At 41.7% G+C, this 26,491-nt stretch overlaps 1 protein-coding gene across 1 annotated transcript in view; it reads right to left on the reverse strand.

Annotated features, from left to right (window-relative positions):
* LOC124595886 (chloride intracellular channel exc-4) overlaps positions 1-26,491 on the reverse strand; it is a 159,076-nt gene that overhangs the window by 14,097 nt on the left and 118,488 nt on the right. Inside the window, exons 2-5 of the mRNA XM_047134794.1 lie at positions 10,422-10,564; positions 6,906-7,068; positions 5,724-5,898; positions 3,649-3,809 (exon numbers count right to left, since the gene is read on the reverse strand). Coding sequence (XP_046990750.1) covers positions 3,649-3,809; positions 5,724-5,898; positions 6,906-7,068; positions 10,422-10,564 — 642 coding nt within the window. The remainder of the gene's footprint in view (positions 1-3,648; positions 3,810-5,723; positions 5,899-6,905; positions 7,069-10,421; positions 10,565-26,491) is intronic.

Consider the following 26,491-nt stretch of genomic DNA (forward strand, 5'->3'; position numbering starts at 1 on the left):
GATCTCAGGCGACCACCAAGGCACAGTCCTCCGCCGAGGGGACCCAGAAGAACGGGGAATGGCAGATTCTGCGGCATTAACGATGCTGGTGGTGACTGAGTGAATCACTGTATCAATGGCTTCATGAAAAACAGGGTCAATAGCGGCAGTGGAGGAGAACAAGTCCCAGTCAGCCTTATTCATAGCCCATCTGCTAGGGCGCCCAGAAGAGTGACGCTGTGGCAGCGACAGAAAGATCAGAAAGTGGTCACTACCACACAGGTCGTCATGACACTCCATTGGACAGATGGTAAGAGGCTAGGGCTACAGATCGAAAGGTCAATGGCAGAGTATGTGCCATGCGCCACAGCGAAATGTGTGAAGGCACCATCATTTAAAATCGAAAGATCGAGCTGTGCCAATGGTGGCGCCTCGACCTGTTGCCACTGACCCAACCCACGGAGGGTTATGGGTATTGAAGTCGCCCAGTAACAAGAAAGGTGGCGGCAATTGGGCTATCAGCGCAGCCAGGACATGCTGCGCAACATCACTATCCGGTGGAAGGTAAAGACTGCAGACGGTAACAGCCTGTGGTGTCCACACCCGAACAGCGACAGCCTCTAAAGCTATTTGTAGAGGGACAGACTCGCTGTGAAGTGAGTGAAGGACATAGATGCGGACGCCACCAGACACCTTTCATAAGCTGACCGGTTCTTATAAGAACACCGATACCCACGGAGGGCGGGGGTTCGCATTGCTGAAAACCAAGTTTCCTGAAGAGCAATGCAGAAGAAAGGGTGAAGGCTGATAAGATGTCGGAGCTCAGCTAGATGGTGGAAGAAACCACTGTAGTTCCACTGGAGGATGGTACTGTCCATGGCTGAGAAAGGCATGAAGGGACTGGGGATGCCGTTTACCGCCGTGTGTTCGCTCGCTGCCACCGTTTCAGTACCCGCGCGAGTGACATCCATGGCGTCTGAGGGACCGGCGAGATCAAGGTCCTCAGCGGACGCCAGGATCTCGCTCTCATCCTCAGATGCAGAGCTCGAAGGGTGCGGTGGGGTCGGTGCCACTGCAAGTTCTTTGGCCTTAGAGGTCTTTCGCTTGGACTTCTCTCTGAACCTTGGGTTTCACCGGCTGGGAAGGCTTCATCAATTCAGTGTCCGGGACGGAGGAGGATTGCGAAGCCCTACGACCAGCTGCTGGTGGGGCTTATGCCACTGTCTGGCGTCATACTTCCCGCTGGTGGAAGCCTGGGAAGGGAGGGACCCAAGGGAACCCTTACAACCAAGAGTAGCCGAAGAAGTTGGACGCTTCTCCGGCTGAGAAGCGATGACGGATGTCCCCAATGGGTGAGAGGATGTTGCTCCTGAGGTAGGTGGTGCAGGAGCAACCGGATGGGTAGAGCCCCACACGGGCAAGGGGGCAGGAGGAGTTGTACTGCTCATCAAGCCGGCTGGAAGTCTCGAAACTGATGGGGCTAGCACAGTAGTTGTAGCAGCGGCGTAAGAAGATGATTTTGCACTCTTTCTGAAAGACTTTGCAGTCTGGCGAGCAAGGTGAATGATGCTCTCCGCAGTTGACACAGATGGGAGGTGGGGCACATGGAGTATTGGGATGTGATGGGCGTCCGCAATCTCGACATGTGAGGCTCGAAGTGCAGCGGGAAGACATATGGCCGAACTTCCAGCACTTAAAGCACCGCATCAGGGGAGGGATATAGGGCTTGACGTCACAACGGTAGACCATCACCTTGACCTTCTCCGGTAATGTATCACCCTCTAAGGCCAAGATGAAGGCAGCGGTAGCAACCTGATTGTCCCTCAGACTCAGATGAATGCGCCGGACGAAATTAACACCTCTTCGCTTTAAGTTGGCGCGCAGCTCGTAATCAGACTGCAAAAATAGGTCCCTATGGAAAATAACACCCTGGACCATGTTTAAACTCTTATGTGGTGTGATGGTAACGTTAACATCCCTCAACTTGTCACAAGTAAGTAACCTGCGTGACTGGGCGGAGGATGCCGTTAGTATCAGTACTGACCCAGAGCGAATTTTGGATAAGCCCTCCACCTCCCCAAACTTGTCCTCTAAATGCTCGACAAAGAACTGAGGCTTTGTGGATAGAAAAGACTCCATCAGCTCTCGTACAAACTAAGAATCGGGGCAAATAACTTACCACCATCCTGAGACTTACGCTCCTCCCACGGCGTGGCCAGGGAGGGGAACGTTTTCGGATTGTACTTCTGAGCATTAAATTGAGCCCGAGAACGCTTAGCGACTGCTGGCGGCTGGCCGCCATTGAGAGATGATGTACCTCGCTTCATTGCGGGCCATCCACCCTGATGCCTCCTACTCCGACCAAGGGCCCTCCCCACAGGTGCCACCCAGCCTCAGCAATAGCAACCTGGCAGGATGGCCATTGCCGGGAATCCTGATGCCCCAGGGAGATGGGCATCTACTCCTTGGCATATGTGGGGAGTTAACGGCGCAGGCATCAGCAGAGCGATCCCTGTGTTGTCAGGGGGCTACAACCAACAGGGTACATGGCGGCCCCACCACAACGGACTGGCTACCGTGCTGGATGTTAGGTGACATGCAGTCCATGGTCGCCGTCAGTGCAGGAAGTGGCACTGCACAACGCAAGGTGGAAAGTGCACGCAAGAACGTATCCATGCCCAAGAGATGGAGATTTGGATTGGATTGGATTGTGACCAAACAGCGCGGTCATCGGTCTCATCGGATTAGGGAAGGACGGGGAAGGAAGTCGGCCATGCTCTTTCAAAGGAACCACCCCAGCATTTGCCTGGAGTGATTTAGGGATATCACGGAAAACCTATATCGGGATGGCCGGACACGGGATTGAACCGTCGTCCTCCCGAATGCGAGTCCAGTGTGCTAACCACTGCGCCACCTCGCTTGGTCCAAGAGATGGAGAGCGGGCAGGACTGCAATGCAACGACAAATAAGCTGGCGAAAGGTCTGATCGCAAGATGGGCACAATGCACCAAGTAAGGCACCCTTCCCCAATCGGCTCGCTCTTCGGAAGAATTTTGAGATATGGAGGTCAAACCCAACAGGGGACCATCACATAAGGCCGAAACTTTTGAGACTCCTTTTAGTCGCCTCTTATGACGGGCAGGAATACCGCGGGCCTATTCTAACCCCCGAACCCGCAGGGGGGATGAGCCCCAGGAACTTCGTAGTTTCAATGAACGGAAGGGCAACTGGCCCAAGGTGTAATGTTGGTTGGTTTAAAATAATTACACAAGGGTGAGAGTAAAATAGTGATGTACAAAACACAGCTGGAAGAAAGGAGAAAACCACAAGAATGATAGATGGGCAACAAACACTAAAATGGACAAAGTAGGACAAGAAAACCAGAGACATGCAAGAAACATGTAGAAGAGATCAAAACAAGGGAGTAGATTACCATGGCTGGCTGACCATGAGAGTAAAAAGGAGAAGCCTGCCACTCTGCAACACATTAAAACCTCCACCCTAAAAGCACTGGAGTGGAGGACACAGGGGGAAAAAGGACATGTGCTAAAACTTAGATTGAATGATAAATCCCACCCTCTTCTGAAAAAGAAAATTATGCTAACTTCCAATATAAATTTAAGTTTACCACCAGATTTAAGAAAAAGGTATGTATTAGAAAGTACTTACTCCAGGCTTATTGGTTTCCACTTTATGCTGCTTGTAGTAATTTATAATGTCTTGGTCAGCTGGGCAGCTCTGTGTAAATGCATCCAACTGATACATATGGTACATATAGCGCCACAGTGCTGTCAGTTCCATTGGAATTTCAAAATCTGTAAAGTATTTCCCTGCAACAAAAATTTTAGTTTATAGCTTCACTTGTGACTGTTTGCTGTCCTGAGAGTCAATTGGAACACACACAGTAATAACAAGGTATTAAGTTTATCTGCTTATAAAGTAATCATCTATATTGTTCTCCCACTTCAAGCAGATTTAGTACAATTTTTTCCTGAATACAATGAACCCTGAAACTTTCAGCCGACACCATTTTGTATAATCAATAATATGTACATAAAAATAATTAAGGCAATTTCCTGAAAACTTAAATTCTCTGTATGAAATATATGAGGTCTTATCATGAATTAACCTCTAATTGGCTACTTAAAATGAATGAATGCTTGTAGCTTCATGGCATTTGCATGGTCAGAGGACAACACTGAAGGTTACATTGTGACAGTCAGCGCTCTGCTGCATTTGTCAGTATGAAGGCAGCAGATGACTTTTGAATCTCCTTCCAGGTACTTTTTGTAATTTGATACTGGAAGCAGGAAGCATCAACACCACTGAGACTTATCGATTGGGTCATATTGTGGGGTGTGGGGTTGTGAGCATGGTGCAGAAAATTGGCACACACATGCATACGGTGAAAGTGGTTGAGCAGACGCTGTCCACTTACAAAATGATGGTTACAATTTCTTGAGATCACGAAGTAATTATGACAACAGATCTCACGATAGAAAAAAGTGAGAATAGTATGCTATCATGTTTACCATGAGGCTCTTACAAAGCTCCACTGGAGGTCAACCTAAAACAAATGGCGTAGTATGATACTGGGGGAATCTTTCTTCACGACACTGCGATGCCCCATACTGCGTACTGAATGAAGGAAAAACTCACAATTTTGGCTGGGACATTTTTTCAACATCCCCCCCCATAGTTCTGTCTTACTACCAATTGATTCTCACCTATTTCCCAAAATGAAGGCCTAGCTAACTGCTCGGCACTTCATGACTGATGATGATCTAAAAGGATGCTGTCAACAACTGGATGAAGCACCAGGCAGAAATGTTTTTTTGATGAATGGCTCAAGTCATGGTATGATAAATGTTTGAATTTGGATGGCAACTGGAGAAGTAATGTCAACGTTTAAGTACAGATAGTATTTACAATCAAAATATTTATTTTTAATTGCCAGTTGGATGTTAATTCATGAATAAAACTTTAATGTCCATCGTCAAAGCACAGTTAGAAGTTTTCAATTTACAAAAAGAAATAAGATATTTCTTGTTACTGCCAGAATTTGCCAAGTGTTTCATGCCTGCTTTTGGATTGAACTGAGCATTCTATGAGGAAATGCACGTTTACGGTGTGTACTTTTACCAATTCATTTAATGGCAGTGTCATATTCATGGCTTTGAAACTAATAATAATAATAATAATAATAATAATAATAAAAACCACACAAACCCATTTCACAATCTAATGGAGGCAACTGATGCTTGGGAGTACATGCCACTGATTACTGACAGCACTGCAACTGGTACAGTGTACCTGCTGACCTTTTGGTGGTGCAGGAGGGGAAGCTGACTGTCAGAGTTACTTGACAAAACTGGACAAAACTGTTGTATTTGCAGGATATTTTAATTTTATATGAAGTATCTCCTGGTGTATGGCCACTGCATATTCTACAACGCTTTGGCAGCCATGCTTTATGGAATATACAACTATGTTCATGGTAAACAGAGAAGATAAAAATATATCCATGATTTTTAAAGATAAATGCGAAAAATACTTGCACTTTAGAATGAAGTAGTATACCACGTTGACAATGCCCCTCTCGTTGCACACTACGGGCCTTTTCTTCTTTAATATTGTAATCTTTTACTTTCAAGTACTAACAACAGCTGAGAGAATGACTAAATAAATATCATCCATGTACCCACTGCCAAGTTTTCAGGTAGGTAAAAAGAAAATCAACATACCTGCAACCCTAATATGCTGCAGTCGAGGCATGAGTTCACAGTCAAAGCAGCACATCGTATCACCTGTGAGGAAGCGAGAACCCTTACGAGCCAAATGGTCATTGATCTTGCGAAGATGTGATAGGAGACTATGGGTGCTCGTTGAATCTTTCTTAATTAGCATCAGCTTCAATTTCTGTTTTAATAAAGAAAACATTTTCTTAAAAAAGGAACAACTACTTTAAATTAAAATTTACATCAGTACATTTTACTACTATTGTCAACTGTTCTGGTTAAAAGAACTGAAATTTTATTTTTTAATGTCCTGAAAAACAACAATATCTTTCAGTTGCAACATTTTGTTGATCACAAGTACAAATTTTTTAACTCTTACTCCATATTATTCTGCGAAGACTTAAATTGGTGGGTGGTGGTGGTGGGTGTAATTGTTAGCCTGAAATACATGTGCAGTTTCCCTCTTTTTTTGCAGGCACAGCTCCATCCTACATATCTGTCTCTTTGTTATATGTGCACCTGAGAGCATTTGTTGGCATACTTTGTTAACTTCATCTTTCCCTTCAATACTTTTAGGCTGTTATCAAAACTGCAGCACAAAAGTGCTCCTTCTCACAAAGAAAAATTAATCTGTTTATCTCACAATTCTGCTAATATATCAAAATGTATATCAAGGTCAGGAATCCAAGTCTAGAGAAATTCACCAAAAATTACCAGAAAAATTACATATCTCTAATGACCGAGGGCTTTAGTTTACCTTCCCTAACGGTAACAATTCTTGACATACTGTTGTCTACATGTATTGCCTCCTCTCATTTTCTTAGCACCACCACTTTAATAACATGCCGCCTCCATCTACTTCGTACTGTGGTAACAAACGGCTTACAAATTCAACAGTTTAGAGTCTTTCTACCAAAGGATGCGTTTTGAAGAAAATTTAATGTTTTGAAAAAGAAATCGTTCCAGAAATGGAAATGTAAGCTCACAACACACAAAGAGATACCACAAAAATGTCAGATACATAGATTTTCAACGCAAGTGCACCTTGGGGAGAACATGTGGGAACAGATTAAACAAGAAAGAGGTATACTATCATGTTCCTGAATTCATTATGGTTATTTTCTGTGCCACCTCATGACATTAGATCCAACAAGCAAAGAATCTTGTACATGGGTTAGTTATACTTACACTGTAGAGGTTCTCTATCAATGTAGCTACTTCTTTATCCTGAACAAACAAATTATGGCCACCAGGAACATTCTTCATGATATGCCGTTCAATCTTTTCATTTTCCAATACAGCCAAACCATTATCAATAAGGATTGGTGGTGGTGTTGCTTCGAAGTTGGTCCTGAAAGTTGATTATTTTAACATTATTAAAAACTCTTACCATATGGAGTAGATAACACTACTTATCACAATCTACGTCAGCTGTACAGTCCTATTAAATAGGATGCATTCCTGCTGCTACTAAAACATGCACACTACACAACTAAGTCAGACAACACTGTACGCTTTGCTTTTGAAAATGCTTGAACACATTTGTTGCACTGATAAAGGTGTGTGAATGCTCATAGCATATGAAGTTTGGAAGGCAGGAAATTAGGTACAGGTCGAAGTAAACGAGTTTGCGAGGGTGGGTAGCGAGTTGTGCTTTGGTAACTGTCAGTAGAGCACTTGGCTGCAAAAAGTGAAGGGCCCAGGTCTGAGTGTCAGTTATTCACAAAATTTTAATCTGTCAGGAAGTTTCAAGTTACAAGGAATAAACAATGAGAACTATAGAAATATCTTTAAATGAAAGCATGAAAAAGCAACAAGGTAGTGATATGGCAAATCAAGAGCACACACTACGAAGGGACTATGCCATGGCATAGTAATGCTTAACTAATGTTAAACCTGTGTCACCTTTAATGAAAACGATGGAGTAATTGTCTAACACCAAAGTTAATGGAGCGGAGGGGGGGGGGGTGTTTCTAATATTTCATTATATAGTTTCAAAGTAGTGAAGAGCTAACAACAAATGGCTCATTAACCACCACTCTTGGCAGAAATAGGGAGAAATAATGAGAATGTGCTTATATTATGAACATAAGAATCAGGAGTAGATTTTTAAGTGAGATACAGGGACACTTGCATAAATGAAGTCTTGCACACAAGGTAATGAAAATACCAAATCTAACAGGAAATAGTGAAGCTGAACTGCATCAGAGCACAACTTACCACACACAAAACCTTAGACTTGATCCTGGTTGGTTGGATGACTAAAGGGACTGAACTACTATGCCTTCAGTCCTTCCCCCTCCCCCCCCCCCCCCCCCCCCAGACATACATCTATGTGACTGTAGATCAGAGATGGCCTACTGCACAAAATCCAGGAGATGAAAACCACATGATCTACCAGAAGTCTACAAAGGCTACATAAAGGACAAGAAAGAAGAAAAGGGGATTTAGGAAGAAGGCAGGCAAGGCACCATACCTAGTGAGCAGCTGGAAGCCCCTGAAAGCAATGATGGGATATATGTCCCCCACCCCCCTCCATTAACCAGAGGTACCTCACTTAGAAACTGCCTACGACAGACTAACACAAACAGGGCAAGAGAGGCACAGATAGACATGATGAACAAGTCTAACAGACCATGCAACAGGGGTTGAGAAAGAGTTAAAGAGCAGATAGGTTGAGGGCCAGGGTGGCTCACCAAGCCCAGACAGCTGCAGCCCAGCTGGGTTGAGGAGGCAAAGTGTTCTGCCAACCCCTAAATGGGCTGACGAGATTAAGTGGCCCTCCCTGAAAGAGGGTCTTAAAAGCCCCCTTCACAAATAAAACCTCAAACTAAGTCAATCGCCAAGGCATCTTCTAATGACAGGGTGGCTTGAGAGCCCGCCACATGGTGGTGGGGTTTGGACAGTCCAGCAAAATGTGTATCACCATCAAATGTGAACCACAAGGACAATGGATTGTTTTCTTCCAATGGAGGAGAGGACAATGAGCCAGCCAACTATGACTGATGGTAGAGTCCTTGCAAGAGGCCTGCATCGAGTACCTCCACTACCTGATAGGCACAAAAACACAAAATTAATACATTTGGTCTCAGTGACCTTGTGGGAAGTGTTGAATTTGAACAGTGATTGAGAACCCATGGCTTCTTTGGCCAACCAGTCAGGTTTGTTTTATCTTTACTCTTATTGTTTATTCTAGTTTGACAGGTCTCAGTGTTCTCTCTCTCTCTCTCTCTCTCTCTCTCTCTCTCTCTCTCTCTCTCTCTCTCCCCCAATCAGGTGAATGCCAAGTGTTTCATGCCTGCTTTTGGATTGAACTGAGCATTCTATGAGGAAATGCACGTTTACGGTGTGTACTTTTACCAATTCATTTAATGGCAGTGTCATATTCATGGCTTTGAAACTAATAATAATAATAATAATAATAATAATAAAAACCACACAAACCCATTTCACAATCTAATGGAGGCAATTTGAACAGTGATTGAGAACCCATGGCTTCTTTGGCCAACCAGTCAGGTTTGTTTTATCTTTACTCTTATTGTTTATTCTAGTTTGACAGGTCTCTCTCTCTCTCTCTCACCTGATTGGGGGAGAGAGAGAGAGAGAGAGAGAGAGAGAGAGAGAGAGAGAGAGAGAGAGAGAGAGAGAGATATGGAAACTGCCTATTAATTGGTCAGCCAGAAATTTCCACCTACAAGAAGACTTACAGAAGCAGATTAAGGGTCCGCAAAATCAAATTGCAGCAGGAGTTATACCCACAAATGTTTAATACAGAGACAATCTGCCCACTGAGACTAATGTGGTTTCAGCACTGAAGATGGAAACACAAATACTGAAGTTCCTCCCAGCGAAGCAAGAACTGTGGTTCACAATACTAGATTTGGTGTTTGTAAACGATGTTACTTGTAATTATACAAAGTTTTCTGTGGCAATTAACAGCTTGTATGCCCAACCAGTTGAAATGGTTTGGCATTTTTGAAACCACAGCTTTCTTCCTGCTGCCAAACTTATATTGTACTTTCTTATACCACTACCTGACCAAATGTCAGGCAACATTTTGTAAGGTGATCTGATGCCTCATTAGTAGTTTTATGTTTGTCAAATGCAGTATTTAAATAAGAAATGTAAAATTACAAGGTGCCAGAATGAGTATTCATTACCAGACTTCAGGTGTAGAAAGTCTGTTCATACAAACATCTGAAGCAGATAACAGATCTTTGCTTTTGTAGCTTCTTGTTCCTTTGTCAAGGAGGAAAGGAATTGGTTGTGGAATAACTGGGATTGGGGGCAGATTATTCAGACACCTGAGAGAGAATCGATTTGTAGTAAGGATGACGAGAAGGCAAAAAATGAATGTTTCAAATTTTAGAGACAATAATCCTTAGTCTGCAAATGATTGTGAATTTACCTTCACACTGTGCACTGCCTCACTGTACACTGTGTAGAAGAACTGCCAAACTTGAAAATGCTTAAATATGTGGTCATATTCAGATAGACTCTTCTAGCACTAGTATATAAATCCGCCAAATGAGGATTTTTCAAGTGATTTTCTTTGTCTGCTGCCTCCAATAGTGACAGTTTGAAAGAGGATACAAGAAACTATATTCTTCAAAATGTCATTGATAAACACTGAAAATGCTTAAAACAATTTTCTGTATCTCAGTAAGGAATGAGGAAGATTGAGAAGCAAAGTGACAACTGTACCTGAAGTCAGGTGGAGGTTTCTGCATGTCAACTGTTGTCACCTTGAGACTAATGGTTTTGAGTTCAGCCAGCAGGTACAAGTCCATAAAGTACTCTTGGCAAAAGAGGCAAGCTCCTTTGCGGCGGCCATCGATAGTTGATGCCTACAAAAGAAAATTCAGTCACACAATGTAATTTATAACTTCCTGTAGTCTATGTTTTAAATCTGAATCAAAAAACACCACTGAACAAATTTAAAGCTAATTTTTTTATAAAAAATCTGAAAAATAATTCACCCAAGCCAAAATAGTGTGTTAAATATTTAAACACATTAAGGCTGTATTCTTGATTAGGATCCAAATGTAGACATTTATCATTTAATGGCCTCATTATTAAAAAAGCCATTTAAGGAAGTTTCACAGATTGGAATCCTTCAGACCACTACTAATTCCTTCCAGATTCCACAGAAATACTGCCAACATGTTGCACAACTATCCTATGAGAAACTAATTTTCTTACTTTTTGCAGAATATACACAATAAAATTTAAAATGAATGCCAGATGGAGTAGCTGAGGGCAAGATGCATGCTCAGTTGATTGAACTGAAAGACAATTACCCAGGTTAGAGTTCAAGTTCAACACAATTTCAACTAGTCACAGGATACATATGAAGTGTATTTTTGATACTCTGATATGTTTTTTTAACAATTACAAAAATCTATCCCCAATGCGAGTTGCTCTTTTAGGATATTGCAGGTTTAGTCTGTCCTTCATTCTACTTCTCAGAGGTATTTTAATCATTGGGTTTAAAATGCACAATGTCTCGTAGTACTGCTCTAATCAAAAAAATATCAATTCTTATGTTTAACAATAATTCAAAATATTACCCACCGACACAAAATAGTGCATGTAAAAATGTTTACTTTCGGTTGTAAGTAGCCTACTTTGTATCTATACGCTTGTTTTGTTCACCATGAAGTGATAGAATGAAGTTTTATAAGACACATTAAAACATCAAAATTACTTACAGCAGCTGAGGACACCTATTCAGTAATTTGAGTATTTGACAGTTTTAATTTTAGTATACACAACTTTCTTCGGAATGTTAAGTATTTTGATTTAGAATTTGCCAGTGTTTTGAATTTAGTTGGTTCTGGACCTTGAGAAACCCATGTCAGTATTAGTCTTGCACATTAGTCCAGCAAAGTATGCAGGAGAACTTCTATGGAGGTTTGACAGCAGGAGAGGTGCTGGGAGACTGAAATCTAAGTGGATTACATCTCTTATCTAGCCAGAGTAAGTGCATTCACTGACCACAACAAGTAAGGATTTGGGTTTGGCACACTGTCAGGAAGTTTCAAAGTAGCATACATTTTGCTGCAGGATGAAAGATTCGCTCAGGATAGATTTCTGTTTATCAGCTAACAGGGTATAATGTTGCCTTATGCATTTTTTAATTTATTCAGTTGCTACATCATGGCTGAATTTAGCAAATTTTTTCAAGTAAGTGCTGCTGAATATCTACTTTTCACAGCGTATTTCTTGATCCACAAACTTCTGAGCCAAAGTATCAGAAAAGAAGTAGCATGTGTTACAGTTGCATTCCCAGAAATTCTGGTATTAACCATTTTAGAGTTCTGATTATCATACTTCCATGTAATTACCTTTGAAAATTATATATGTATTTCTTTGTGTAGAGTGATTGTCCTCTATAGCAATTATTACAAAGTTGCCCAGGTCTAGAAATCTTTTTAGTACTTACTATGAGACAGGCTAGTTTGATTTGGTTTGATGTTCTAGCCCTGTTTAGAGGCAAACATTGTGTCAAAAAACTGATGTGGGTTTACCTCATAGAACCACCTACCATCAATAATATAAACATGCAATAAAGCACACAAGATTATGCCTCAAAGCTCACCAACCACTACACATCTCTCTAAATTCACATGCTCCAAAATCTTTTATGAGGCAGTACCCAAAAGTACCTGAAATATGTAACAATAAGCCTTATCTAGATCATCTTCTGCACAGTCATCTTCCAAGTAGTCTCCATGGGAGTGAGTACACCAATGCAAAAATTCTGCCACTCTAATGTATGGCGAGTACAGTGCATAGGGGGCAACAGTCTACCTCTTTTATTGTAAAAAATTACTGAATAATGAAGCCCATATGCAATTATGCACTGTTTCCTCATTCTCCGTCAATAGACATATTGCGATACAAGTCTTTATTGACTGCCTCACAAAGAGTGCGAACTCTACAAACAATTGCCATCAACATTAAAATACAGATGAACTATGACCTGTCACGCTTTTTTCAACTATGTGAAGGACTCCTCCATAACAAGTAGTTCTGCTTAATTTTACAGTCATCACCATAAACACAACTTTCATCAACAGTGACAACTTTCGAAAGAAAATTTAAGTCATTTTGAAGCAGTCACTGCAAAAACTTCATTCCAATCTTCTGTTCAGTTTTTCTGACAGAATAAATTGATATCTACTTCAACTTTTCCCAAGTTGGATCGTCTATTTTTGAACTTTCAGATTCTAATCCCTTACTTTCAAAGCGGTGATCATCAGTCGAGGTTATTATTAATTAAGCCTGTTTTGGTCTAAAGTGCCCTCTTCAAAACTTGCTTTAACATTTGTTGCGCTTCTGCACTGGTAATCTCAAGTTTTGTTTTGAACACCATACAGGCAAGCTGCACCTTCCAGTCAGCCACCGCAAAATTGTGGAAATGCTACACAAGAAATATGCTCACCAATTAACCTAACCACTCAGCTCATATGCCCTTGCCACACAGATTCGGGACTGGCATGTAGGGCGGCACACAGCTTTATTTCAGTGTACTGATAACAATAAAATTCAAATTTCGTGAACTTTTGGTTACGCTAGGTTGTTCTGATATAGCACGCCGTGCTGCGGACGATTTGTAAGTCAAGAGCCTATGCCCCAGCTACTTATGGCACGGTGCTTTATGACAAGTAGCCTGGCTGTGTTTGTGGGCAAGGGAGAGCGGCCACTCGAGGGAGACGAAGCAAGGCCAGGCCGAGCTAGTCGCGGTGATTCAAGCGCCGGCCGGCGAGGACGGGTTTCCGAGGCGGACCTCGCGCCTCGGGCTATGCAAACCTGTTTCAGCCGCCGTCACAAATATGCTGCCGCTAATGGCAGCGTCCGGCTGGGCTGTTTTATATATACCGCGCGAAAGTGGGTTATGTGCGCCTTGCTGTAGGTCACGAGCCCCGGCCCGCGGACCGACTGCTATCTCGTTAATCATGCCTCGCATTCGCGTGGGTGCTGCTTTCTGTCTACCAACCTTGCACCGCGCACAATCTACTTTCCAAACGGGGGAACGTCGGAAACAGGCTGCAGCGGCCTCTTGGACCAAGCGATGGCTACTGTTGGTGGAGTGTATTAATTTTCAAATTCTAAAGTAGTAATGTCCAGGTTTTACATTCCTTCCGCGTCCAGGCTACTATCGACTACAACTGAAAGTGGAGGGCCGAGCGGAGATATGAACGAACTAGTATAATCTGATTCATTGACGTCAGCACAAATTTATCCAAAAGGAGAAGGGGTGGGAATGGAAAGATTCTGTAATTGTCATTTTTTAAAAAAATGATGGATCTATGTCGCGAAGTGTCACGCCACAAGAACTAATTATAAGTGACAACTGATTAAGCGAGAGGTTTGGTGGAATAATTTATATAAGTGAATGAGAATTCTGTACTCCACATTCGCGTCATGAGTGCAAATGCCCCACGTAATTTAATCCTATTACTTTTTTGGAATTGGATTTGCCAGACAATGGTGGTGTGTGCGAGGTATGTGACAATTTCTCGGTTTTACTATCAAACGTTCGCTTTGCAATGGTTGTATTTACTTTAGTGGTAACATGATCTGTAATGTGTTTCTAGAGTTTATTTTTCCACTCCTCTCGTATTTGGCAGGATAATTTTATTGAAATTTTCTACGTGATGTGTGTTTACTTAATCAACCTGTTTATTTACAATTTCATGAGGATAATTTTGTGAGCGTGAATATATTACGATTTCTTCGAAAATATTCATTAGCGGTTTTTTGTGCAATATGTAAAACCCCGACAGCCTGTTCTATATCGTTCGCTGTGTGTCATTCTGTCTAAGTTGTGGAAAAAGTTCTATGGGTTACTGTCGTTCACTTGAATGTGTTCTGTGTATCTATTACTGAAGTTCCATCCAGTTTGACCTATGTAGAATTTCTCACGTAATTTACATTTTATGGATGTCTGGATCCGAAGATATGGTTGGTTCTGATTGACCGGAGTGTGTTAGTGTTCGGAGATTGTGTTGTATGTGTATTTTGCGATTTTGGATGACAAGAACGTGCGTTAATGATGGTTAATTATGTTGGGGTCGGTGTAACACAAATCTCTAATTTGTGTACATAATTTACGTTTCCCCCCATGAACCATGGACCTTGCCCATGGTGGGGAGGCTTGCGTGCCTCAACGATACAGATAGCCGTACCGTAGGTGCAACCACAACAGAGGGGTATCTGTTGAGAGGCCAGACAACCGTGTGGTTCCTGAAGGGGGGCAGCAGCCTTTTCAGTAGTTGAAGGGCAACAGTCTGGATGATTGACTGATTTGGCCTTGTAACACCAACCAAAACGACGTGGCTGTGCTGGTGCTGCGAACGGCTGAAAGCAAGGGGGAAACTACGGCCGTAATTTTTCCCGAGGGCATGCAGCTTTACTGTATGGATAAATAATGATGATGGCGTCTTCTTGGGTAAAATAGTCCCCCATTCGGATCTCCGGGCGGGGACTACTCAGGAGGACGTCGTAACCAGGAGAAAGAAAACTGGCGTTCTACGGATCGGAGCGTGGGATGTCAGATCCCTTAATCTGGCAGGTAGGTAAGAAAATTTAAAAAGGGAAATGGATAGGTTAAAGTTAGATATAGTCGGAATTAGTGAAGTTCGGTGGCAGGAGGAACAAGACTTTTGGTCAGGCGAATACAGGGTTATAAATACAAAGTCAAATAGGGGTAATGCAGGAGTAGGTCTAATAATGAATAAAAAAAATAGGAATGCGGGTAAGCTACTACAAACAGCATAGTGAACGCATTATTGTGGCCAAGATAAATAAGAAGCCCACGCCTGCTACAGTAGTACAAGTTTATATGCCAGCTAGCTCTGCAGATGGCCAAGAAATTGAAGAAATATATGATGAAATAAAAGAAATTATTCAGATAGTAAAGGGAGACGAAAATTTAATAGTCATGGGTGACTAATTCGGTAGTAGGAAAAGGGAGAGAAGAAACATAGTAGGTGAATATGGATTGGAGGTAAGAAATGAAAGAGGAAGCCGTCTGGTAGAATTTTGTGCAGAGCATAACTTAATCATAGCTAACACTTGGTTCAAGAATCATGAAAGAATGTTGTATACACGGAAGAACCCTGGAGACACTAAAATGTATCAGATATATTATATAATGGTAAGACAGAGATTTAGGAACCAGGTTTTAAATTGTAAGACATTTCCAGGTGCAGATGTGGACTCTGACCACAATCTATTGGTTATGAACTGTAGATTAAAACTGAAGAAACTGCAAAAAGGTGGGAATTTAAGGAAATGGGACATGGATACACTGACTAAACCAGAGGTTGTACAGAGTTTCAGGGAGAGCGTAAGGGAACAAATGGCAGGAATGGGGGAAAGAAATACAGTAGAAGAAGAATGGGTAGCATTGAGGGATGAAATAGTGAAGGCAGCAGAGGATCAAGTAGGTAAAAAGACGAGGGCTAGTAGAAATCCTTGGGTAACAGAAGAAATATTGAATTTAATTGATGAAAGGAGAAAATATAAAAATGCAGTAAACGAAGCAGGCAAAAAGGAATATAAATGTCTCAAAAATGAGATCGACAGGAAGTGCAAAATGGCTAAGCAGGGATGGCTAGAGGATAAATGTAAGGATGTAGAGGCTTATCTCACTAGGGTAAGATACATACTGCCTACAGGAAAATTAAAGAGACCTTTGGAGAAAAGAGAACCACTTGTATGAATATCAAGAGCTCAGATGGAAACCCAGTTCTAAGCAAAGAAGGGAAAGCAGAAAGGTGGAAGGAGTATATAGAGGGTCTATACAAGGACGATGTACTTGAGGACAATATTATGGAAATGGAAGAGGATGTAGATGAAGATGAATTGGGAATATGATATTGCGTGAACAGTTCGACAGAGCACTGAAAGACCCGAGTCGAAACAAGGCCCCGGGAGTATGCAACGTTCCATTAGAACTACTGACGGCCTTGGGAGAGCCAGTCCTGACAAAACTCTACCATCTGGTGAGCAAGATGTATGAGACAGGCGAAATACCCTCAGACTTCAAGAAGAATATAATAATCCCAATCCCAAAGAAAGCAGGTGCTGACAGATGTGAAAATTACCGAACTATCAGTTTAATAAGTCACGGTTGCAAAATACTAACTCGAATTCTTTACAGACGAATGGAAAAACTAGCAGAAGCCGACCTTGGGGAAGATCAGTTTGGATTCCGTAGAAATATTGGAACACGTGAGGCAATACTAACCTTACGACTTATCTTAGAAGAAAGATTAAGGAAAGGCAAACCTACGTTTCTAGCATTTGTAGACTTAGAGAAAGCTTTTGACAATGCTGACTGGAACAGTCTCTTTCAAATTCTGAAGGTGGCAGGGGTAAAATATAGGGAGCGAAAGACTATTTACAATTTGTATAGAAACCAAATGGCAGTTATAAGAGTTGATGGGCATGAAAGGGAAGCAGTGGTTGGGAAGGGAGTGAGACAGGGTTGTAGCCTCTCCCCGATGTTATTCAATCTGTATATTGAGCAAGCAGTGATGGAAACAAAAGAAAAATTCGGAGTAGGTATTAAAATCCATGGAGAAGAAATAAAAACTTTGAGGTTCGCCGATGACATTGTAATTCTGTCAGAGGCAGCAAAGGAATTGGAAGAGCAGTTGAACGGAATGGACGGTGTCTTGAAAGGAGGGTATAAGAAACACCAACAAAAGCAAAACGAGGATAATGGAATGTAGTCGAATTAAGTTGGGTGATGCTGAGGGAATTAGATTAGGAAATGAGACACAAAGTAGTAAAGGAGTTTTGCTATTTGGGGAGCAAAATAACTGATGATGGTCGAAGTAGAGAGGATATAAAATGTAGATTGGCAATGGCAAGGAAAGCGTTTCTGAAGAAGAGAAATTTGTTAACATCGAGTATAGATTTAAGTGTTAGGAAGTCGTTTCTGAAAGTATTTGTATGGAGTGTAGCCATGTATGGAAGTGAAACATGGACGATAAATAGTTTGGACAAGAAGAGAATAGAAGCTTTCGAAATGTGGTGCTACAGAAGAATGCTGAAGATTAGATATGTAGATCACATAACTAATGAGGAGGTGTTGAATAGGACTGGGGAGAAGAGAAGTTTGTGGCACAACTTGACCAGAAGAAGGGATCGGTTGGTAGGACATGTTCTGAGGCATCGAGGAATCACCAATTTAGTATTGGAGGGCAGCGTGGAGGGTAAAAATCGTAGAGGGAGATCAAGAGATGAATACACTAAGCAGATTCTGAAGGATGTAGGCTGCAGTAGGTACTGGAAGATGAAGCTTGCACAGGATAGAGTAGCATGGAGAGCTGCATCACACCAGTGTCAGGACTGAAGACCACAACAACAAGAACAACAACAATAATAATTTACGTTATGGTCAAACACCGGTAATTTGTTATTTTCTATTCTATTGTGAATTATTTTGCGGTGCAGATTGTTGAGAGTAACATGTATTAGTTGGAGGTCTTCATATTTCCATCTATTAACGTCAGCGTGTCATCAACATACTGTAAGAGTGCACGATTTTGGAGATTGTGATTGAGGCGCGAAAGAATCTCTCTTCTAAATGATTTACGAAAATGTCCGCTATGAGACTGCTATACTGCATCCCATGGCTACACCATCTGCCCGAGTATAAAATTTGCCATCAAACTGAAAGCAATTTTGATTCAGTATTAAATTTAATAATTGTGCGATCTCATTGACACCTGATATGCTGGTTTTTCTGTAATGTAGTAAATCGTGTACTATTATGGCATTATTTCGTCACTTTGAATGTTTGTACAGAGATTTGTGAAAGCAAATGAGAACTTTTTTGGGATTTTTGTGTCCTTTTTGAGCTAGTAATTATAAATATTTGTGTATTGTGTATTGGGAGTGTATAGTTTCCTTAGAATATTGTGCAGTCTTTTGCTAAGTAAGTATGTGGGACTGTTTATACTATCTATGACCGGACGGATAGCGACTGATATTTTAGGAAGTTTCTGATGTCACGTAATGTGTCCTAGGATTTATTACCAAACATGCTGTTATCTGTTAGATTGTTATTACACTGATGAACTTTTAAACGTAGGCATTTCACATCCAACCTGTTGCAAGTAACTGTTTGGTACAACTGACCAAGGTTTCGACACTAAGGGTGTTATCAGAATGAAATTTTGATGAATCCTATAAAATACAGAGAAAATTAAGTATATTTAAAAATTGTATACGGTTGCTGGGAATACCTCGTAACTTTAGTTACAATTAACCTTCCGCATGTTACTTGAAAATGTGGCAAAATAGTTTTTGCATTAAGCATTGAGACCCAGGAGGCGACAAGAGACGCAGCCAAGAGCACTCACCGGTGCTACGCCTGCTATTTGTCTTTTATGCAACTAGGTTAGCGCACCTGGCGTTAAGTAGGTAGACGTGTATGCACATGGTCTGTGCTAAATTGATAGTGTTAACAGCGGAAGGGAGCTCAGGTTTCTCTGCAGCACACAATGTGCTGCAATATGAAAATCATCAATTCCATATCCAAAACAAGAGAGGGTTGTTCAGGTGTGTTCACTCACTCCATTATCCACCGAATCACAATGAGACCTCCAGATAATGCGGCCATAACGTTTAGGGGTGGGGAGGGGACTGGTGTTGTAGGTGAGCAAACGTCACGAAACCTCGACATTACCACAGGTTAACGGCTGGAAAATAACATGGAAGGTTTCAGAATTTTAACTGTTACTGTGTGACAAGCACCAAATAAAGTAGAGCAGTTCGAATTTGTTGAACAGCTTCAAAATCTCGTTGACAAACGATTTAACCCCGAATTTCAAGAACAGTCGACATCTATACTCTGCAAGCCACCTTACTGTGTGTGGCGTAGGGTGCTTTGCATACTATTACTTCTCCTCTTACTCCAGCCACGAATGGTGTACGGGAAGACTGACTGTTGGTAAGCCTTCTGTAATTTTACACTTGTGATTTCCTGGGGGATATACGAAGGAGAAAAAAAAATAGTGGTTGACTTTTCTAGGAACATTCGATTTCGGAATTTTAAGGCTAAGCCACAGCGTGATACAACACACCTCTCTTTTACCGTCTGCCACTGAATTTGGCTGAGCATCTTCGTGACGCTTTCGCGCTTGCTAAATAAACCCGTAACGAAACGCGCTGCTTGTCTCTGGATCTTCTGTTTCCTCTATCAATCATATCAGGTACGTATTCCAGACTGACGAGCTATATTCAAGTCTTGCTCGAAGGAGGGTTTTGTAACCTACTGCCTTCGTGAGTGCACTGCAGTTCCTGAGGATTCTTTCCTTGAATCTCAGTCTGGCATCTGCCTTACCTGCGATCAGTGTTACGTGGATGTTCCATTTTCGATCCCTTCGTACGCATACTTGCAAAATTTAATGAATGTGGCTGCTCGCAGTGATTGCTCTGCAATCGTCTAATCTTAGAATAATTGCTCTTTTTGCCTATTTATACGCAATAACTGGAAGTTGTTTATGCTGAAGGTCAACTTCCAGTCCTTGCACCAAGTGTCGAACTTCTTAAGGTCTTGCATGTCGCTGCGTTTATCCAAGAGTTGCGATTTCTTTGTGTACACTCACTTCACAATCAAATCAAAAAGCTGGTCTGACATTCCGTACGCTTTTATTTTGTTCATTTGACGGCGGTGTTGAACCGTATCTGAACACTGGTCGCTGGTATCTACTGCCTTCTGGGTCTCTTGGTTGAATAGAACGGAACCCATTTTGATTGTGTATTGTTACGTAAGGGACCTGTATCAATTACCGGCCGGGTCGGAAAAGCTCGGGAACTGGATGTTGTCCTTACGTTCATACGTCATAACTGACATTCCACTATCGAAATGGTTGAATGGACATAGCCCGAAAGCTATGTAACTGAAAAGTTTATTCCCAGGAGGAGATTTTCAGTCTCTCTAAATTTCATAATACGTGAGCATAAAACAGGCACCACAGTTTTATAGCTTTCACGTTAACGATAGTCCTCTAATTTTGTGCTTATATTCTGTGACCTATTTTGATAACAAGAATGACCTGCGCTTTCTTCCAACCGCTACGAACGCTCGCTTTGGTCGTCAAGCGATATACGATAACTGCTGCTAAAAAAGGAACAAGTCCTTTAGTGGAATTACACAGGTACCACATCAGGTACAATGGCCTCTCCGCTATTGAGAGATTTCATTTCATAACTCCTGTTCACTTATTCAGATCTCATTTTGATGTTCGCGAAACGATTTGAAGGAGGAACCGCAGGACGATCTTCCTCAGTGAAAACGTTACGGGGAATTGAGTTCAGTATTTCGGCCTTCTGCCAGAAGGGTACACAGACTTCGGCTCTCCAATTCGTTGAACGTTTCACATACGGCTCTCCTTACGTTAATTGTAACTTCGTTCAGTGGTCACATTTCCTTAAAGGCTTAAAGCTATCTGGTCGTGTGGCGTACGTGAAATCTTGGTTGATTCCGCAGTTGTTCCCAGTAAACATTAAAATCTAACCGGTACAATAAATCTTCCGTCGCTTTCCTGCTCAAATGTGTGTACAGTTATGCTGAACATAATTAAATGCGAAGTTTACTGTATTTTTCAACCTCGAGTCACAAATATGGTTGACTATCAAGTCATCAGATGAACCGGTTTTTAAAATGAAAGGAAGTAGTAATATACCGGGAAACTAAATTACAAAATATGTATACTAGTTTTTATTTTACAATTTAGTTTCGAAGTATTTTACTGATCCCTTATTCTTTTTATTTTTGAAGTGATCATCTGATACTAACTTTCTAAAATAAAACTTTTTAAGAAGTCGATACCAGCATACTACTTTGACCCCAGGTCGGACAATACCACCAAATAATTTGGTTTACAAGACAGTCAATGTGTTATTTGAAGCAGTATGCCTAGTCTATAATTATCAGAGTGTGAACGAATTTCCTATACTACTGTGCTTTTCTAGACAGCAACTGGAGGATACATGCCACTCATCTTAAAACCAGCTTGTTAGTTGCGGTGTTTAATACAGAACCGCAAGCACGGTGTCTCTTTATTGTTTTCGTATAGAGGAAGAGTAATCACATAGTACGACATGGAAACGTCAATTTAGCAGTGTACATATGCACTGTGGTGTGAGCGTCAGGTAACTTTCAGGAAGTAAATACAGATACAAATTACCTCTTACACTTACCATTTAGCTATGTTCTGAGTTCGGTAATGATTCTGTATGGTCCAGTTATTCGTTGCAGAATTTACTTCAATGAAACGAGCACAGATTAATTCCCATTATAAGAAAGATAGTATAGTTTTGCCTTGTTTTATGTCACACTAGTGGTTACAGAAAATGTTTAAAAATGGAGCAAGTGTATTAGAAGAAAGGGAATCATACTGATCATGTACGTATTTAACAAAAAAATTTGATGATGGCAAGTGGCCAGAAGACGTCTTGGCAACGATCGTGATTTGAATTGAGAAACGGGAGACAAATACTCACGACTATCCATCCAACAGCACAGATAATTAAATAATTGTTAATATTGTTGAACAAGTAGTTTTCTTAATGAACCGCATCTTTTCCAGGACAAAGGATGCCAAGAAATGCCAATTTATTGCAAGAGCGGTGGACAGAACGCAAATTTATGATCGTGCAGAGTTGTGAAATTGAATAAAATGCGATTAGGTCTTATGACAGAAAGTGGACTGGAAGAAAAAGATCACGCATCTGGAGCAAGTAGTAATGGATGTTTTCCACATCTGCCTTATTCGATATACAAAATGTGAACCAGAACACAGAAAATATCCCTGAACAGCCTCAGAAGTTTTTTCGGAGTATTTTGGTCTGAGGCATCGGTGGTCTCCGGCGACTAGTTACAGAGTTTGATTACTTGCCCCTATATAGTATCTTTACTGCCATGAAGAAACATGCACAACAGCTCAAATGTCGACGGTATGCGCTGCGACTTGTTCCAGTTAGCCACGGAATTTGGTGCTGACGACAGTAACGACCACTACTCTTCGCCCTTAAGGTTGTATTCCGTACAAGTCCGTTCTGTCTCGTGTTAGCTTCATTAGCAGCGTTAGTTGCACGGTAGAAGTGTCGATAGGTTTGCTGGTGAGTTGGCCGATGTGCTACACGTGTGTAGGTTCAATGAATGCAACGAAGGAACAGTACAACGACGCTATGTCAAGCAGTTCCCGCAGCGACGGCAACCACACCACAGTACTTTAGCATCTGTAGATTGCTGTGTGTTACGTTTAGCACGTTTTCCTCATTGCGAAAGGATAAGTAAAAATTGAAATATCGGAAAAAAGATTATTATCCTGTAACGAGCCACAAGTGACCACGGCTTTTCATACAAAAATACTGAAATAATATCCCTGACCAGTCTCCAAAGTTTCGTCGATGGTGTTCTGGTTCACCCTGTATAGACGAGATTTTAAAGAGTGTTCTGCTGGGAGTTTGCAAGTGAAGTAATTTTGGAAAGCAATCTCACAGCTGACCGGCTGGCAGCTTTTCCCAGAGAAACAGTGCGCGCATATCGCTGCACATTCGGCCCGCCAACACATCCTGCACACCAGTTCTCGAGCGCCAAGGCCAAGGACCGGCAAACTCCACAGCCCGAGAACGCCCAGGTCTAGCTAGGGGCTATCGTTACGCTTCATTTCCGACAACAGTAGCAAAGGCCGCTGAATAGCGCTACTCATTCTTAACGAAACATTTCGCTAAAATATTCTTCGTCTCTTACGAGGGCATGGTGAAATGTACAAAGCACAGTCTCCAAACATTATGCAACAGTCTGCATAAACATACCTAGTGAACTTTCTAATCACTAACCATTTAATCACTGACATGATTTACATCTATTTACTGTCATATACATGAAAATGTCAAGTCATGTTCTATAACATAATATAGTGGTTAGCTCAAAAATTTTATGCCATAGGCGGCGCAACACAATTCCTTAACTTACTTTAACGTTGTTGAGGAGGATGAATCGACACTATAGGCACCAGTGACGCTACAACGATTCCGATGCTGCAAGTGGAGTTCGTTCATAGAAGCCCACAATCTTAGCTTAGCTACCACACATTCCGTAACATCTCCCAACAGGACAATCCTTCAGCGCATGACTTACTTCCTCGCCAAGCAGATACACCAATAGTACTTCGGGGGAACGGATACTTGAGCACCACATTCTGTACGATTGTCTGACATCTGCTAATGAGTGACGACAAAGTGCTTACTATTTTTTTTTTCTATCACTTATCCACCTTAACCTAACGCATAGCCAGTCTATCAACATGGTTTTATTAAAATGAACCACTGCATTTCTGATGGCTTCGTGTCAACTAACACTTTTGTACTCATTTTTGTATTGTTTAATTTATAATTTTTGTTATTCTGATAAATTTTATTTCACGGTTACTCTAGTCCACATGATTCTGTGCGCCTCTACAGAACAGAAGCTAAGAGCAGGGCTGTGAGCTCCATGCAGCGTGCAATACGAAGTGCAGCAGCAGCAGCAGCAGCAGCAGCGACGATCGATACAGCTGAGAGCTTTGCCCAGGGAAGACGACGACACCCTGGCATTCCCCTTTCGCTGTCTCCACCAAGGAGCCCCCGGTACGGGCCAAACATTTCGAAGAGGGATGCGACGCAGCTTCGCTTCTACTGAAGGTCATCAGTTCCACTTGATATTCCCTATGAATCTGTGCAACCGCCAAGCTTAACACAGATGTGCAAACCGTGAACACCTCAAAAACTGCTCTCAGGGGACAGTCAGGGTTCCGAACACACTTTAATAACAGTACAAGTTTACACTCTCTCTGTGCTCTGGGTGCGTATATCAGCTGATCCTGAGCCTGAGAAGTAAAGTAATGAAGCTAAGAGAGTAAGTTGGAATCACTACATTGAAACTGTCTAAACAATGTAGAAATTTTTTTGAGCAAAGTTTTTCAAGAAAATGGGGGAACAACTTCTTTAAAGGGACATTTAAAATCACACCACATTCCTGAATATCAAGAATGCAGGAAACCACAAGAAATAAGCGTTACTTTACCACCCTCCATTCCGACCGGGATGTAAGAAACTAAGGAACAGGTACCTCAATCTTTGATTAGAAATACAATACGCCGAACATTACGCCACAAGAAAAAAATACACAGTAATACTGTGTTTTATAAACTGACCATTTTACAAAATACTTTCGGTATTTATGTTATTTCTGAATACCGCCTCCGCGAATGACGGAAACTGTGCAACCTCCGACTGATTTCATCCCTAGTTTCGAACACCAGCCCTCTGCGTCAGCTCCGGCTGTGAAGGCTATTGACCTGGCTGCTCATTACAGAAGCCCACCCAAAAAAACTTATCCGCTGCAGGGCGCTACGTTGCATGCCTCGATCGGCGCTAGCAGCAAAGAACTTGCTACTTCCTCCAAGGCCTTACAGCTGCTCAACTTTCATCCATGCACCTTTACTCTGAAAAAAAGTTTTAAAAGGTAGTCCGATTTATTTTACTACTTTACTGATTTTTACTTTCTCTATATCACTGCTTTCCGAACTGAAAATAAGAAAAGGGGCTTACGCCACAGTGTCATTTAATGCCTTTCTTGTCAATAAGATTACACCAGGACCATACAAGATGGTTAGGTGGCGCTAAGCATGCAGTGGACTGCAGATGAACAGGTTTTTTGTTAATACGTATTACGTTTTTGTTTAGTAACGCTGTTTTGTAAAATGTTTATATAAACTGAATAGCCTCGTGTTTGAGGCCCACAACCGGTTAAATACACGCGAACAAAGACTATCCAGTGTTTTGTATTGATAATTTTCTGCAGCTGAAGAGAGCCAAATTGCTTCGGCCATGGGCTCAATATACCGCTGAGCTATTTAACTACATTAGAACGATTGATTTACCAAACCAGAAAGTTTAAGTGCAGCAGCGATCTAGTTCCACACAGTCGATCATGCTCAGCGTCGACGTGGAAGAGAGGCATTTATCAAGTGACCCCGAAATGCCGTTATAAGATATACCACAAGCGCCGAACTGGCTAGACATCTGCAGAATTTGGAGGGGGCGATGGAACCAACACCGTGCTACTACAGCATAGGACAAACGCGATGGCTATGCGCTGCCATGAACGATATTATCCAAGATGGATATTATCCCTGTTTAGTGAAAATATCGAACATTCCTTGATGCATTCATTGCACCTGTCTATTGCCATACCTGATCGTCGAACAGTAGACCGGTTCAAGTCTATTTGTGGTGGTGCTCAGCCGTATTTTATAATAATATACATCTAGCAGATACCATGCCAAATCCAAAAAGTCAACTGATGTTAAAAGCTTCTTGAATGTGTAGTTTCCTGCTCATTAACAAACAAAAATACTTACAGAGCAGCAATATTTTAAGAATTGCTCAATTTTAATTGATATTTGTAGATTTGGCCGTGAGTTAAGTAACGTTCGACGCTTACATCACGGACACGTTAAGTAGCGCAGACACTGCGGGGTTGGAGGATGAGTGGGAGAACGTCTTTTTTTCTGGATGACTATTTTCGTGCCACCCTACACGTAGTTTTTGTCACTGGCAACAATCCAGGAAACGTGGTCGCCCTCAGCATCAAAACATTACAAAAAAATTCTCTTCCAGTTCCCTGCTATCACTGGAAGGGTGTAGATTCCATACTGTACTGACTTGCGGTTTGAATAAGCAGAGATAATGTAGCA

The sequence above is a fragment of the Schistocerca americana genome, chromosome 2, assembly GCF_021461395.2.
Source record: "Schistocerca americana isolate TAMUIC-IGC-003095 chromosome 2, iqSchAmer2.1, whole genome shotgun sequence".
NCBI lineage: Eukaryota > Metazoa > Arthropoda > Insecta > Orthoptera > Acrididae > Schistocerca > Schistocerca americana.